The sequence below is a fragment of the Hippichthys cyanospilos genome, chromosome 16 (assembly GCF_059441005.1).
Source record: "Hippichthys cyanospilos isolate Australia breed blue-spotted pipefish chromosome 16, RoL_Hcya_1.0, whole genome shotgun sequence".
Lineage (NCBI taxonomy): Eukaryota > Metazoa > Chordata > Actinopteri > Syngnathiformes > Syngnathidae > Hippichthys > Hippichthys cyanospilos.
Window position 1 is genome coordinate 7,841,403 of NC_142384.1, and position 16,888 is coordinate 7,858,290.

The 16,888-nt window shown below is 40.1% G+C and overlaps 1 protein-coding gene across 4 annotated transcripts in view; it reads right to left on the reverse strand.

Annotated features, from left to right (window-relative positions):
* pbx4 (pre-B-cell leukemia transcription factor 4) overlaps positions 1 to 16,888 on the reverse strand; it is a 30,577-nt gene that overhangs the window by 10,275 nt on the left and 3,414 nt on the right. For 3 of the 4 annotated variants that reach the window (XM_088437188.1, XM_088437189.1, XM_088437191.1), the window contains 2 exons: positions 15,332 to 15,445; positions 13,257 to 13,330 (listed from right to left, as the gene is read on the reverse strand). In XM_088437188.1, coding sequence (XP_088293314.1) covers positions 13,257 to 13,330; positions 15,332 to 15,445 — 188 coding nt within the window. The remainder of the gene's footprint in view (positions 1 to 13,256; positions 13,331 to 15,331; positions 15,446 to 16,888) is intronic. The other variant, XM_088437190.1, reaches the window with a different exon arrangement.

The following is a 16,888-nucleotide window of genomic DNA, read 5'->3' on the forward strand; positions in this document are numbered from 1 at the left end:
GATAGAGTGTCTGGTCTGGTCTCTCAGCATGTCAAGTCGAGAACATAAACATGGAAACTGTCTATTAGTTTACTTGGGTATTTGGAAAGCTAATAATATGTCATGGCGAATTTATTAAATTAAGCATAACCTGACAATTACATTAAACTCCAACAATATTGTGAATGACTTTAACAAGCAGATGCTCAGTGCAGTTGAAGTTCAGGTGGGGCAATAAATCAAATGGATTCAATTAATCCTTCTATTTAAAATGCCACACTTACAAATGAGCTAAATTGCATTTAGAATTAGTCGTTTAGTTTTTTTAAATGACTTAGTCACACATAGTTTTGCAACACTTTAAAATGTTCAGATTGATTGACAGAAATCGACAGAAAAATCAATTCTAAAAAATATTCAACAATGTCATCTTTAGTTTAAATCTAATTTCTCTTTTTGAAATATAAAAGCTCTGAAGAGACCTTAAAATGATCACTTGTCTCATCTAAAAATAAAATCAGAAGTCCAATAAAATTTGAATCTTGGAACAAGAAACTCAATCCAGGAAGTAAAAGCCAGTGTTTGTTTTAAACTTAGGTTAACAATATAGATGACATGAGAAACTGGGTGGCGTTGGTCCAGGCGGATTACGCTAGGTTACGGCGTCTCTGCTCAGTAAGACGTTTGTACAACAGTTGTGAGTCATTGTGTGGACATTTCACCACGGAGAGCGAGACAGGAAAAAAAAAAAAAAAAAAAAACACAGGTTAGCAACTACGGAGCAGAGTGTGTGTTGTTGTGCTAACAAACGTTCAAAAGAAAAAAAAAGTTCACTCAAACATTCCAGATGCCACAGACCGAGCAGATGAGTTGAGTTTTTTCCCTCCAACCTTCGTTTGATAAATGAGTGTTCCACCATTTGTAGCAAAGCGTCCAACACCCCCCCAAACAGCCTTTTTTTCCCCTCTTTTCTTGTTCCTTCTTGCCTGTTCCTTTCCCTCCGCTTAGGTCTCTTCTCTTTCCAAGGCACATTCCTGCTCTGCTGCTCCCCCATCTTAGGGCTCAGGAATGCAGCAGACCCTGCCGCCTGAACTAATGACCCTGATTCGCCCATCATTTTCCCTCCACTTTTTCCTCCCTCGCACTCATTCGCAAGCAGGCTCTCCACTACTTAGCCAGATGAAGCTACTTCAACACAAACAAGAAATGTTTTCGGATGTGCTGAAATGGACACCTTTTGTTTGACGTTTCGACGACGCGCGAGACATAAAAATTAGGCCAAAGAGCCGCAGGCCGCATCGAATGTCCATCACGGGGTCAAAGGTTGTTTTTTTACTGTCCATCCAGGGAGAAATAGAGCTGATGTACAGTACAGAGGGCAACTGTGGCACTTCTAAAGCTTCCCATCACTCTGTTCCCCTCCCTATTTGCCCCTCCCTACCTCATTATGGCCCCCAGCTGTATCCTAATGCCCCTACATTCCCCTAATTACTCCTATTAAGCCGTGATTACCCACAATTGCACTCAAGCACAGTCTAGTGGTCCTCAACGTTATTTCAATGATGCACCCCTTGTGAAATTTTATTTTCAGCTAATAACCCCTAAATAGCGCAAAACATATTTGGATGGGAAAAAAATCTATGCGCAGTACCATCAGTGTCTGATTTATTAAAGTTTGGAACGACAATTGCAGCGATACGTCTAGCCATATTTCATTTAGTAACTCCAGGAGGTAGACTGAATTACATCTATTTTTTTCTGGCCTGTATGCAGGAAAAATGTGTTTGTAGTAACAATACTCATCCGTATAAAACCTATTAAAGGCTAAAAGCGTTTTGCAAAGTAGCTAGCAATATGTTGCTTCATGTTCCTATTAATTTGCTCTCAATTTGAAAATAAAGCCAAGCAGCTCCTCTCACGTCATTAAAAAGCATTCCATTATTCCGGATACCTTCAAAAATCTGTTCAAATCTCCGACACCGTCTGAAGCGCCTCCACGTAGCCCCATTTGAGAACCGCTCTTCTCACAGACGCTGGGGTGAGCCGTGTAAATTTTGTTTTTCAAAGAAACAGATTCCCCCCTTTTGGCTTATGACTTGTTTTGCTGTTACTTTATTTGCATTACATGTTGGCAGCCGATTTCCTCCAAGCCGCCACAAATGCCGTGAAAAATGACATCAAAAGCTTGTTTTGCTCATGCGGCGCTTGAAAGTGCACGCGCGCCGGTTGAGTTAATGAGAAGCGGCGCTACTTAAATTCGTCTTACTCCGATAAGAAGACGCGAGCAGGCCTACAGTACTTTGCACATGTTCCCACCCTCGCCGTGGCACCGGGAGATGGAGCGGGCAACATATACTATGAAATATTCAGGGTATCCAGCTGGGCTTTGGCTGCATACATAATCATTCTCATTTCTTGTGTGGAAGCCGTTGAGCTGTGCAGACACAACAGCGGGGCTCGCGTGGAGCGTGGCTGTAAGTAAGGGTGAAGAGCCCAAGCAATACTGTGGTGTGATGTACATTAACTGTAATGCCGTCCACGCCGAAGCGCAGATAAGACTTAAACGCAGTCAGTATATCATTGCTCAGCTCACAGCACAAGCTTTATCCTTGTCTGTCTTTCCCCTCGCTAGCATCCCCTTTTTCACTCCGCCCCCCCAAACACGCATCCCCTCCCCCCTCTCCCTTTCAGCGCACCCCCACCCCCCCTCTGTTCTCCATTTCAGTCGAGTTCTCCATGTGAGCCGCAATCCCTCATGCTGTCAGCCCCCCCTCTCCCTCTCTCTGTAGACAGACAGGATTAGCATTTTAATTGCATCAGCTCCCTTGGGTATTCTCAGCCTTTCACTGGGAGAGAGCAAGGGAGCGGGAGAGAAGGATAGGGGAAGGGGAGGAAGAGAAAAAAAGGTGAGGAGAGCGGGGAGGGTGGAAGGAGAACCAAGGAGAATTGCAAAAAGGAGTCACAGGAGAAGATGTGCGTCTGTGTGTGTATGTTTGTGCAAAGCGGGGAAGAGACACCGAGCGGTTACAGAAATATAAAGAATCCAGAGTCGAGGCGTGCCAGGGAGGGAGAAAAGATGGAAGTTGTGAATACATCAGTTATCTTTTCATTACACAGATAAAAAGAACTGGGACAGAAATCTTTCCACAACAATAAAAGATGATGTACAGTAAAAGGAGGTGCAAATTTACCTTACAAGGAAAAGGTGCTATATACTTGGCAGGTACAAGTGCTATTAATTACTAATAAGATGCTCCTAATCAGAACCGGATTTTTCTTTTAATTGTAAATTGTCACGCTAGTTAGTTGCAAGTAGCAACTAGCTAGTTGAAAGGTTAATAGTAGGAAGGGCTTTTGGTAATGAGGAAGGAGCCTGCATTAAATGAGATGTTGCTGTAATGAGAATGCTCTAACGTCAACATCAAAGCAGCGTTACTTTTTTTTTTTTTTTCAAATAAGGTGGTTTTCTTTTTTTGGTAGGAGTACAGTCAACTTAATGAGCACAATCCATATGTTCATTGCTACTTTAAGCAGCTCACACTAATCAGCATCTGTTTGGGGAGCTCATCGGAGTCCTGTTGCACGCAGCCCTCCACTCTGCTCCAAAGACACACACGCGTATATCTATCACTACATATATACAGTAAACAATGTGGTCTGATTAAGGTGTGGGTTTGGCCAACACACACCTTGGGCTACACTTCAGCCCCAGCACATCATTAATCAGCACTTAATTAACTAAAAGGGGGAAATTGGACGACAGAGCGATGACGACACATTGTCTCCCCCCCAACTCCCCCTTTTGAACGGTCATACACAAACACTTGTCTCACCCGAGCAGAAACACGCACACGTGCACGAGCGCGCTAAACACTAATGAGGGATAGATCAATTAGTGTTGTCAGGTAATGGAGGCTTTGCTGTGTCTTAATCATTAATATGCATATTTTGAATGATCACAAACATGAGAAAGGAGAAGACAATTTTAAGAAACAACAAACTACAAAATTCAAATAAAAATCGCAACATTTGTGAACTTTAACTTTAATGGTGAACCATTTGAGTCCATATCTGACATGGAATTAATTCCTCTAGAATGACCATAATTAGCAGTCACTAAAATGCAAGGCGAGACTCCATAAAAGACAACACACAAAATGGTCATTACAACTACTTTAAATTTAATCACAAGTATTTTCCCCATAAAAATGTAATTATGTTTGTTTGTGCCATTAAATTAAAGAGGCAAAGATGGAGGATATACAATTATTTTTAGTGTAAGCAGGGTGAGTTGCTGAAGTAGTTAACATTATTGTCATTGGAGAAGTCCAACTTTAAGATGATAATATTTCATTAAGCATTATCCCTGCTTTACCAAGCCGCCAAACTTACAAAAAAAATTATTTGGTCATCTAGAAATACACATTTGACAATATCAAATGTTTGCAGATCCCAGTTTAAATGCCAAGATAATCTTTTCCCCCATTAATGTATGTTACAATCAGATTAATTCCAGCAGGGTTGGTAACAAACACCAGAAATAAAGTGTTTGCACAGGTGTGCACACCCTAACTGAGGATGTGACTTTATTCAGAACTAAACCTTTAAATTCAAATTTATGTTAAATGAAAGTCGGCATGCAACAGCTACTGTTTCAAGAGCTTCTGATTATCCCCAAATAATTTTCAGTTATGGTTTTGCTTACTTTTTTTATTATTATTTGCCAGCAGAGACCTGAACGTTTTATGCTAACACTGCTATTTTAAAAAGTCATTCATTCCATCCAGCTTATAATTGGCCCCAGTCTCCAAGTTCCCAAATGAATGTGAAGAAGAAGTGTTATGATCCAATGAAACCAAGGTTGAACTTTTCGGCCATAATTCAGAAATCAGAGGCACCTCAATGGTGGTGATTGTGTACTAATATTTAACTTGTATTTGAACATTCCACGCAAGGGTGTGAACACTTGTGCAACCACTTTATGTCAGTTAATTTTTCATTTGCCTTTTTTTGTGTGGTTTACAGGTCACATTGTTGGAAAATATTTTGAAATAATTTATCTTTTTTTTTCTTAATCATAAAAACCATGCCATCTGTGTAGATTTTTTTTATGCACTACTATGCAGTGTGACATTTCAATGGCTTGCGTGGTTAAATTTCCCACAACTGACTTAACTGTCACATTGTTCTTCTGTAGACTGTACACCAGCGCGGCCTGAAATCAACAGCACGTCTTTTGGTTGCAGCTGAGTAGTGCACTCCATTTTGCTTCCGTTGTTTCCAAACGTGATTAATCAACAATAAAGAAAAGAGGATCACAAGAGTTGCTCTCCAGTGTCATATCAAGTCCAGTGCCGTTGCACGCGGAGAAAGATGAAAAGCACGGGTTTGTGAAATGTCACCAGAGGAGAAGGAGGAGGAGGAAAAAAAGCAGCGTAAAAGCAAAGCTAGCCTCTTCCCCCAGTCGACTCTCATCAGGCCAGCTGCCTCCTGTGCTCATTAGCGCAGACTCTTAAGGAGCTCCTAAAGACTTTGTGAAAAATGAACGCTCATTTGAGAGGTCGTTAATTTGCACTGTTATGCAAATGATGCCGCAATTAAGCGATAGATCAGACGAGCGGTCCTCATTTATAACACGTGAACAAGCATTATGACACAGTCAGATGGTGTCACAGAGCTCAGGCGACATGTTTGGCCTACACCGGTTGATAGACCTCTGAGGAATAAAGCCATTGGGCTAATTATGTTTAGGGTTGGTCAAAATACCATCGCACCCATGATTTGTGAGATGTTATTTAAGTGCAAGCTCATCTGTTGAAAAACAAAAAAAAATTCTAAACTAACACACATATCATTACAAAGTGATATAGTGAAATTACATAAAAATCAATAAATCCAATTACATTTGTATGCGGTTCTGTTTGTAAACGTGTCCACTTGCTATAACCCACATATAAAAAAAAAAAAGTGTTAAATGATTTAATACAGGTGTAAAACTTTCCCCACAAAATTAACACATCGGTGTAAATTTCCATCTGTGTTCTTTCGTGTAAATGTAACCAAGCACAATGTCATAAAGATTTTTTTTTTTCAAAGGACTTAAGTAAACTTTGAGTAAAAGTAGATTTACAGCGCCTCCTATAACCACTATATCACTGCCAATCCCTGCATTTATGACGTGGTGTAAAACAGTCTGAGATAGTGATGTGAACAATTGCAGAGGGGTGGAAGGCTCCCATCAATTATAATTAATCCTTAATTAGTCAGGATTAAGAGCTGGGATCTGACACTCTCCCACCCCTCTGCCACCAACCTCGTGCAACCCAGCTGGGAACATATTTACATGTCTTTGATAAAAGGGAGCTTGTTTTAAAGGAGCAAGCCTTTAAAAGCAGTGTGAGAGGAACAGGACATGCTGAGAATAAAACCAGATGAAATGAAGAGGTCGGAGTTCACTGTGTGGGCGATGTTGGCCTACTACTGACAGCTCGCATAATATTTCCTGGTTTTTAGACTTACTCAGATGTAATACAACTGGACACAAATGTATTTGAGTAGTCAATCAAAACATTACGATAAGATGAAAGGGTACGCAGCGGCAAATTAATTGCTTCCAATCTCCAACTTGACATTGGTCGTACCCTGACATTGGTTAAATAATTTGAGGCCCACCGAACTAGACTGAACTGTTGTGCAATGGGTGGGTAGGATTCCACAAACTAGCTTTCAATAGTGCCGCCGGCCTCTATTTTGGTGTAATTTTAATTGCTGGTGAATTTGTGTGGCTAATGACAAGCTATTTTATTGTGTGTGGGTGTGTGTATATATTACACACACCCACACATGCTGTACATATATACATAAACACAATATATAAATATGCTTTTACAAAGACACTTAACTATTTTTATAATTTCAAAACACCCTGTGAATGAAAACACAATGCATGTCTTTACTGCCTTTATTGCCAGCTTTTGCAACAAAAATTTTGTTCCCAGGTTGAAGCAACATTCAACCGTCCAAAGCCAACTGGGTGGCTAAACCAATGTTCTACAATAATACTTAAGATATATTTAGAATTTCAAAACACCTTGTTGATGAAAAAGCAAGGCATGAACTCTGTGGAGTCTCCATCGCAAAAATGTAAGAATTTTCACAATAAAAATGGTGTCCCCTACATAGAAGCAAAATTAACTCAGCCATGGCCCACTTGGTGGCTGTGCCAATGTTTTAGTATATGACTAAACACTATTTATAATTTCAAAATCCTAGGGCAGATGAAAAAGCAAAGCGTAAAATCTCCATCACCAAATTGCATGAGTTTTTAAAAATTGTATCCCTAGGTGCATTCAACTGATCATGGCCCTCTTGGTGGCTGTACCACATTTGTACAATAATATTTAACTTTTGGATGATAAAGCAAAGCGTGAAGAGACTCCACCGCCTAAACACTTATTTCCGGAACAAAAATTATATCTCCAGTTAGAAGCAACTAGGCATGAGCCGATAAATGGATTTACGATATACTACAGGTGTCAAACTCAATGCCTGGGGGCCAGATGAACTTCGCCACACCATTTTATGTGGCCCCCAAAATGTTGATTTGACCATATATATATATATATATATATATATATATATATATATATATATATATACCGTGTGTGTGTATATATACACACACACACATACATGCATGGAAAAAACGCAAGGAAAATCACTTTTCCCAAAATGTAAGGCAATATACTTCTTGACAATTTTGCCTTTTTTGTGGTTGAAAAAAAATCTTACAGAATACAGGATGTCTAATATTGTTGTTTCCAAATGAAAACAGTGGGTGTCATAGTTTTTCTCTTGCAGCAAATCAGTTATTGTGCAAGGGTCAATTGCCTGGTGTGCGGCAGGCAGTCATGTTAAAAATAGAGTGACAACATGACAAAAATCACACTGTAGCACCAAAATATTGTGCTGAGATGTCCTCATCCTACAATTCCAGACAGCCTTGTCAGTAAACAGGCGTCCAGGTCCTGTAGGAATAACGCCACATGGGAAAGTCAGCTGGGCCACACATCATTAGGCCTGGGCTGAAGGTTGAAGTGCCTTGCTTCCCCAGTTTAAGTTGGGGGTGGCGTTTGAGGTTTTGGGGAGAGGGGGAGGGGAATGATGCGTCTGTCAGGGCCAGGGGTCTGTGTGATATTAGCCGTCTGCCAATCTGGCTTGGGAAATGGACATCGAGTAATTACTCCTGCTCTTACTGCCTCATCAATCTCCTTGTATCACTCTTGCACCCCCCCCCCCCCCCCCCCCCCACAAACCCTTCACCCCTCCACCACCAACACACACCATCTTTTTTCCATTCTCTTCTGTGAGAAAGGGGGACGGTGGGGGGGCAGGCTGAGTGACAGGACACCACGTATCACAAGTGAGATTCCTCAAAAAGCAATGAGATAATCCTGCTCCACTGCATTGCATTAATATAAAACGAGAGGTTTCAGGAAATCATTACAAAAGCCAAGAATTTGCCCATGTGAGAATCCGTGCCTATCGCTACCATAAAGCTTCATAAGAACACAATAATGACAGCCCATAGGTTCTGAACAACAATAAAATTTTATAGCTTTTCTAAATTGGGCTCTTTAAAACTTGTAATAATTAAGCTGCTATAATGAGGCAGGTGATTCACAAAGCTTCATGTGTGCAATTCGATTAAATTAATAGAAGGAACATCTAAATCAGGTGGGGCAAAAGAAAATTACATTGTAACCTCCAATATTTTTTGGGGCCAACAAATATTCACCATGTCATAATAGTAATGTGTTGTTACCGATACAACAAGTTGAGGTTTCTTTTACTTCCTAAAGTCAACGCCTTGAAAGTTCCACCAGTCAAAACAAGCCACTAATGACTTACGGTGGTTGTGAATAAACAACAAGCTTAATTAACAGCCTGTTTTGTGTTTTTACAACTTTAAGTATGTTGCTATGCCATTAACATGTAATTGAGGCCATTTGGCTGCTGGAGTAATACTGTATTGTGATGCATGTAACAAGAGGTGCTGCCAATATACTGTGATTGCTAATGCTAACTGAGAGGGGGGGTTGTCACAGACATGTGGCGGTATTAGCCAGATAAGGATTGTTTGCATAACATAATCACTGCTACATTGTGTGGCATTATAATGTACCTGGATTAAACAGTCAGGGGAAATGGGATGCACCCATTTCTACATACCAATACAACTCTAGTTTAACACTATTTGCAAGAACCCACTTTGTCTTAGCCGTGTTGTTTGCCATGCATACTACCACCTGCACTCTGTGCAAGCACTTTCTTTAGTCTTAGCTTACAGTCTGTACTAATTTTTGGTTGATTTTTGAGTTCTCAAGGAGTACTCAACAACAAATAATGAGTTACCACATTCATCACAATATAATTTACAGCTATAAAATAGTTTGCTCTGCTGTCGGCCTTGCAAAGGAGAATGTTTTCTTGGTCCCTTATCTACCTCAAGAAATTTTAAGTAAAATGAAATAGCCATTTCATTGTTTTTGGAAAACAAGAAAAAAAATATACACTATTACGTGATCGGAACTTGGGCCTGATCATATAATTTTCAGATGATTGAAATCAGGGGATGATCACGGTACATTGCCCAGGTATCGGCTCAGCACCATATCCCACAGATCTTCATGATCAGGCAACTTGGATGTAACAAATGAGATTGGAACTTTTTATTATTATTATTATTGATATATTGCAACAAAAACTTCCATGAAATATTTGAACAAGAAAGAAAAAGTCCCCTGTATTGAAGGTGTCCTTGACGTATGATTCTTGATGCGTCTCTGTGTATCAGTGTCCCTTTTTTCTTTTCTTTTTTGTTGTTGTTGTTTTTTTCCTGTTTTGTTTTTTATCATGTTTAGTGTATTGTTGACTATGTATTATGTTTGGTTTCTGAAAATGAAAAAAAACATTTTCTTAAACAAATAATAATAATACAGTGAAATGGTTAAATAAAAAATTAAATTGCCTGTGCTAATTTTCTTTTCTTGTTTTACAGAACATTTGAAATGACCGGCAACAATGCTATGTAGCCGACAATATATGTAAGATGAGCGTTTGTCTTCAGAGAAAGAGAGAAGGTACTTTTCACTTCTTTGTCTCCAAGGTACAACGTTGCACACTGTCACATAAAATAAATTGGCAATGTTCGCAGCGTGTAATAAAAGGGACTTAAGGGCTGTGGCGAAACAAGAGAAAGTGACAGTCTTGCATTGTTTACGTCTAAAGCAAACGGGAGAACATGAAAGGTAAACAGAAAACGCCTAAAAAGATGCCCAAACTAAATGTAAAAACTTCTGAGGGGAACTGCGATAGCTTGTGGGAGATTTTTGGCATATGCTGTCCCACTGCACTACGCATGAGCTATTTTTGCAGCAAATACCCATGAGAGCGAGGGAGAAGAGAACAAGAGTTGAAGCAAAGCCCCAAACTCTTCACTCTGATCATTTCCCGTCTCTTTTACTTTCTTCCTCAAAGTGTGTATTTTAATGAACTATTAAAGAGTATCACATTTCATGCTGATGTTGACTTTGGTGGTTTGGGGGGAGGGGGGCTGGTGTAGCGAGAAGGGGGCACTGGCATTTGCGCAGAACATTTCCTTTACAATGAAAACAATCTAACCAACTGCAGCACTCAGAGGAATTCACCTCCCCTCCCCCCATGGCCCACCTCCCCCTCCTCCAACAGCACCATTACATTACCATATCAAAGCCCCCCCAGTTCAAAGCGAGTCTTCTCTTTCAAGAAAGGGAGTGAGGCTGAGGCAGAGAGGAGAGGACAACACAGAATCAGTCGAAGGAGACCCAAAGACCGAGTTTGCTTTTATCCTCCTTCAATGCGCTTGTACTGTATGTGCATGAGAGAAACAGTGTGTGTGTATACGCTGACAAGTGCATGTCGGTGTGTGGGGGGGAGGGGGGCTGCATAAAATGTGTGGGGATACACGAGGGTTACTGATTGGGCCTTCCAAAAGCAGCAGCGAAGAGAAGTCAATTCCCATTCCGGCAGCACATAATGGAGCCTGCAGGGGGTCTTATGAGGAGCAGAGAAATGCCAAAGCAGGTAACAGGGAGCTGGCTGCGTGGCAGATGGCCAGCAGCTAACCAACAAAGCCAAATGTTTCGGCATCTTATTGTAAGCATCTTCAAGTCCAGTATAAATCTATTATTTAAATGCTCCTCTGGATAACGCCCCTCTCCTGCCTTGGCCCACTGTACAAGTACTCACCGAGCTTCTCTCTAGTTGGCTGGGAGACTAAATGTGAAAATCAAAGTGAATGGCATTAGGGTAAATAAGAGCAGCGGTTGCCTGGGTAACGGTATACCCTGCCCTACTCGCTCAAGCCTAGCCTGTACTTTTCTCCAATCACTGGAGAGCAATAATACATTATTGACAAGAGGGCCACGGCAGGCAGCAGTGCAGCATTTTCAAATTGTATTTCAACAAGAGAGGATTTTTTTGGGCTGAGAAGATAGAAGATACACGCACGAGAGCGAAAAAGAAGCCAAGAAAAGGGGGGCGGGGAGGGGTGAAATCCCACCAATTCACAGTACCATAACTATCAATCTGCCAGCCATTCTAAGCCTCCATCCTTTGAACCGCACTCATGTCTGTCAGATATCTGACTGGAATAGCTAACAAGATGGGGATAGCCAGCTGGTTTTGCTTAAAATCTGTGCGCGACTGCGATCAAACTCTAAATAATTGCATGTGTTCAAACATCAGACCATGTTTATATGAGCTCCAACAACATTATTAGGGAGAATTTCATTCTTACGAGTTGGTCTGCTATGTTTGGCTGGGGATACTGCATTGATATGCATAGCAATTTATTACCAATGCATAATTGCATTATACCGCAGCGAGCGTGGACGTTGGAAGAGTGCGTCGGAAAATAGCATGTCGGGATGGTATAATGCACTGACTGTGAGGCAATAACCCCCGTGGATTCTTTTCATATCTTCCTGCTGTCAACGAGTGTGTGAATTTTCCGTCGAGATTATGCAAGGGTACTTTTTCACACATTCTATTAATTTGAAGAAGCTACAGTAGATGAAAGCAGTAGGGATTCAAGAAGTTATTGGTGGCGGATCTGTATGTTTTAAAAAACAAAAACTGCAACGATCAATTGAAAAATAAGCAATTATCAAAATCAATAATCATTTTTGTTTATCGATGAATGATTTGGGATATAGTGTCATTGAAAGTTGTCCAAATACTTGGAACTTTACCTTCTCAGCAGCAAATATTATCCAGTGTCTTATAAGCAGAGAATGAGAAAAAAACAAAACAAAAAAGAAAACAAATTCAAAAATTTACCTTGGAAATAAATCAATATTTTTAATGTTTTCTTTCTAAAGTTATGAACCAAAGCAGTAACCAAACCTTAATTCATTTATAGTGTGCATTTACCGTACTGTCAGTTTAAAATGTCTCATTTCAAACGAAATAAAAGGAAATTAATGAGATTTAAAGATGCAATGATTAATTGACAACGAATCAATCCTCAAATACCACTTTTGGTAACTGAATAATGAGTTTGAGCCACAGTTAATTTTAAAATAGTCAAAATCCTTAGTGTTTTGCCCTTCTGCCAGTAACTATCCTATTTCTGTCATTCTCCAAATAAGAAGACCTATCATATTTGTTAAATCAAGACATTTGCAAACGTATACTTTTAATTTGGAATTTAACATTTTTGTCCTTTTTTCTGACAAGAGAAAATTCACAAGTGAATCTTAGTTAACTTGTCACACTATCACTTGGAAATAATGTGATGTTTTTAAATAATATATAGATTATAATAATTAATTGCAGGCCTAACCAAATTCATACCCAATAAAATAATCCAACAGATTAATAAATTATTAAAACAACCCTTATTTGAAACTTTTTTTTTTTTTTTTTTTTTACATTCTGACTCATTGGTTATTCGACAGGCTAATTGATTGGATTAGGATTAGATTAATTAGATTAATCGTTGGTTGCAGCCATAAACCAAACTTTTACTGTACATTCTGACAATCTACCCGGCAGAGACCAAACAACTGCAATCAACACTCCATCATTTGCCAGTTCTGCTCGGCCAGGAAGGAAGTTAGCTTGGATGCAAGGAAGCCATTATTGGAGGGAAGGCACGACAGTGCACCTCCAAACTGGGTTCCAACTTGTGTGGAGCACAGACTAAAAAGGAAATGAGCCAAGTCGAAACTCACCTGTCTTCTCTTTGATCTCGCAGAGAACACTGAACAGGGCTGGCTTCATTCTGTGACAGTTAAGGGCATGCTTCCTGCACGAGAGAGAAGAGGGGAATCAGAAGGGGGAGAAGAGAGCGAGGAGGAACACAATGAAAAAAATAGAATAAAGAAATACCCCCCTCCCCCCATCATCTCAAGTTGTACCGCGTCTTTCTCTTCTTAAAACTCACTCTAGTCTACTGAGGTATGTGCGACTGTTTCAAAAGCGTTGAGCAGTGCGGCTTGATGACATTCACAATGGGAAATGCCATTGTCTGTCATATAAGAAATATATCTGACGCATGAATGTGAAAAGAAAAAAGAATGATGTCATTTCGGTGATTAGCACTGTGGGGCAAGTCTAGGAGCCGACTAGCTAATGAGTTACAGAGTTATAATTACTGAGCAGCAGATTCCAGTTGCTTGTATGCTCAGAAACTCCTACAAAGCAGTTCCCTTGCAGTGAGTCATTTGTTTCCCTGACTTATAAATTAGTAGGGTTGAATATTCTTTTTTGCTATGAATGGTTAATTTGTGCCAAAAACATGAAAAAGACGACTACTGTACCACAAGCTAGTGCCAAACATTGATGGGGCCCTGAACTATTTCATTTACACATTATTAAGACATCCAACCAGGCGTCAGATTCATTAAATCTATCCCTGTGTATCTCATTAAATCCAATCACTGCTGAAGTAGTGAGAGATGTGTCATTTACATTAATGGCAACTGTCTGGTGGTGATAGAACAAACATGAGCATATTATGACATCACAACGGGTGTCTTATGGACATGTTTGAGTAGCACTAAGTTTTACCACCCGCACTAGATGTTTAGACAAAACAAAACAAACCCAGCACATGACTTTGGATGTGATGAGCGTGGACTGAAGAGGATGAGATGTTGTTTTCCATGAAAACAGCACACTGAAGAAAACCACAAATGAATGACTTGGCTACACCTGACCACAACAACAATTCCAGTTGTGAAAGCCTCTAGGATAAATCAAGAAGGGCCTACAGAGATCAGCCTAAGTAATAGGCCTTGTGATCTCCTACCTCAATAGGAGAGGGACTGCAAGAGATTTTTTTTTTTTTTTTTTTATAATAATAATTGAGTATTCTCAGAATTGGGATAATCAGAATCATCTTTACAAGGAAATTAAGTTAAAAGTATCAGGAGATTTGTTGTTGGGAGTTTGACACACTTATATCACATCAACAAGCAACTATAACAATGATCCATCCAGTGGTTCTAAAACTGGAGTTCGTGTTCAAGGGAACAGTTTTGTTTTGTTTTTTTCCAATTTAAAACCAAATTAATTGGGACATTACACAAATTACTGGTTAATTACAGTGATTGCTTTTCAAAAGACAGGCCTTGACGTAAGTTTTATTTGCATTCGCATGGTCATAGGTGAGGCAGTTTACCGAGAGATGAGCCAAAAAGCCAAAAGAGCCAAAAAGTAAAACATTATTCTGGATATGAATAAAATACGCCTCGAGAATTCACATCTTACCAATCATACTAATACCAATTGTTTTCAGCCAAATATGCTTTATACAGGTAAGGGGGTACTTGTGAATTTCAAAGCGGGTATATAGCTAAAAAAAAGATTAAAACCTTTTTAAAAATCTTTAAAAAGATTAAAAAAGATTAATCTGATATGAATTGTGCATTCATAAACACAATGTGTATGAATGGTGTAGGTGCTTTTGCCAAACTGGAGTTGTCACCTGCATGTTCTACTATAGTATCTGTGAGTGGTTTGGCCTGGTGAGTGATGTGGATGCCCGCGACTGAAAATGCACAACCCTGAGTTGCAGTTATAGAATGGAAATTATATATGCAAATTTATGAGGTAGAACTTTTACTTGGAACTTTTGGGTGATTTAGTTCATTCATGATTACAATCCTACAAAGTGATGTCGAAGGGTTTTTGAGTGGCGTTAGACCTATCACGGCTGGATTGGAGTTGGGGGGAGGGCTGCCATCAGAATGGAGGGTATGAGCAGGAGGGGGGGAGGGAGGTGCTCATGCGGTCCTGTACTGACCTGTACTGGAAGTTGACTGGCAGGCCACCCCCTGCCGTGCCCCCCCCTGCTCTCCCTCCCTCTGTGGGGTCGTCTGATCCACCCCAATGCGCCGGCGAATCTTCTGGCCAGCATCTAAACATATGGCGACAGGAGGGGTGGGGTGGGGGAAGAGGATGAGGGCGCAGGGCAGGCAGGGTGTGCAAGAAGGACACCCAAGTTCTTGCACTGCTCTGAGCGCTCCCCATCCCAACACACCCTCCACAACAGGAGTGTCATGGTCACGTGTCAGCCTCGTTACACGTTCTGTTTGGAGATGATGACTCAGGAGTGGATGCGGGACGGGCAAACTTGACCAGAGTAAGATTGACGACCACCACCGCACAGTTCCAGTGTGGCTTTTGGAAAAGGACCAAACTCATTTGTAATGGGCGACCTCCGACGGGGCTGAACTATCCTAATTTGGATTAGCACCAAACTGTGAAAGACTAACCTACTGCATGTGCCTACATTCTTGTTTTTTTACTCACAATGATTATTCACAACAGTTGAATGAAATACCATATCCTCCTGAGACCCAGCTTAATCATTTGTGTTCACTGTAGTGGACATTTGTTTTTTTGTCTTTACTGTTTGACTCATTGGAGCTACCCAAGTAAACTGTTGTGTGCTCAGTAGAGAACATCCTGGCCTTAGCGATGTTTTGTATTTGGGTGGAATGCAATTGACTTAGGTGTCTTAGAAAAGGCCGGATCCTAGGAGGATGTGTTAGAGATTTTGGTTCCACAACTATATTAGGCATGCATCAGCACAGAACTCTTATTGTTTTATGTACTGGTGATAATGTTGAAAATCAGTAAAAATGACTAGAAAATGCATGTTTATGCAGCAGTTGGTATATCAGACCCAAAAGTGGTGTCATTTCATCATCTATGTACTGCACAGCAGTGGTTCTTAAACTTGTCAGCTTAAGTGGTTCTTTAACTGGGCAGGCAGTAAATAGTCCTCACAAGTAGGAATGGCATAGCCATACCAAGTATCTGTGTCAATAACAGTCTTATCTAGAGGTATTGATACTCACGATGACAGCCGATACCAATGTCGGCCACCTGATTATGATCATCTTACAATGAGAAACAAAAAAATTTGAAGAAAAGAAAATTGACTATTTCTTGCAGTTTCAATGAAAACTGCTATATTGGACTATATGGGTCCAATAATACTCTTTCTTTCCTGGAAATTTTAGGAAGCAAAATTATGAGTAGTATCACTACTGAGTATCGCGGTTCTCAAGGGGCTCAGTCCTCGTCTGACAAAAGAGGTATTGAACATCCCTACTAAAAAGCATACCTGAAGTGTATATTAAGCGACTGTAACTTGATAGTACTTGAATATAAAAATTGGACTAAAATATAGAAGGAAAAAAATACTAACATTTTGTTCCGATTAAAATATATTGCACAGAAAATCTAAAAACTGGACCAAAATAAATATTTAAAAGAATACACTAGGTACTTTACAATAAAATGTTCTATTCACCTCCTCTAACCTAAACAAGTTATTTTGATTTTTATTATG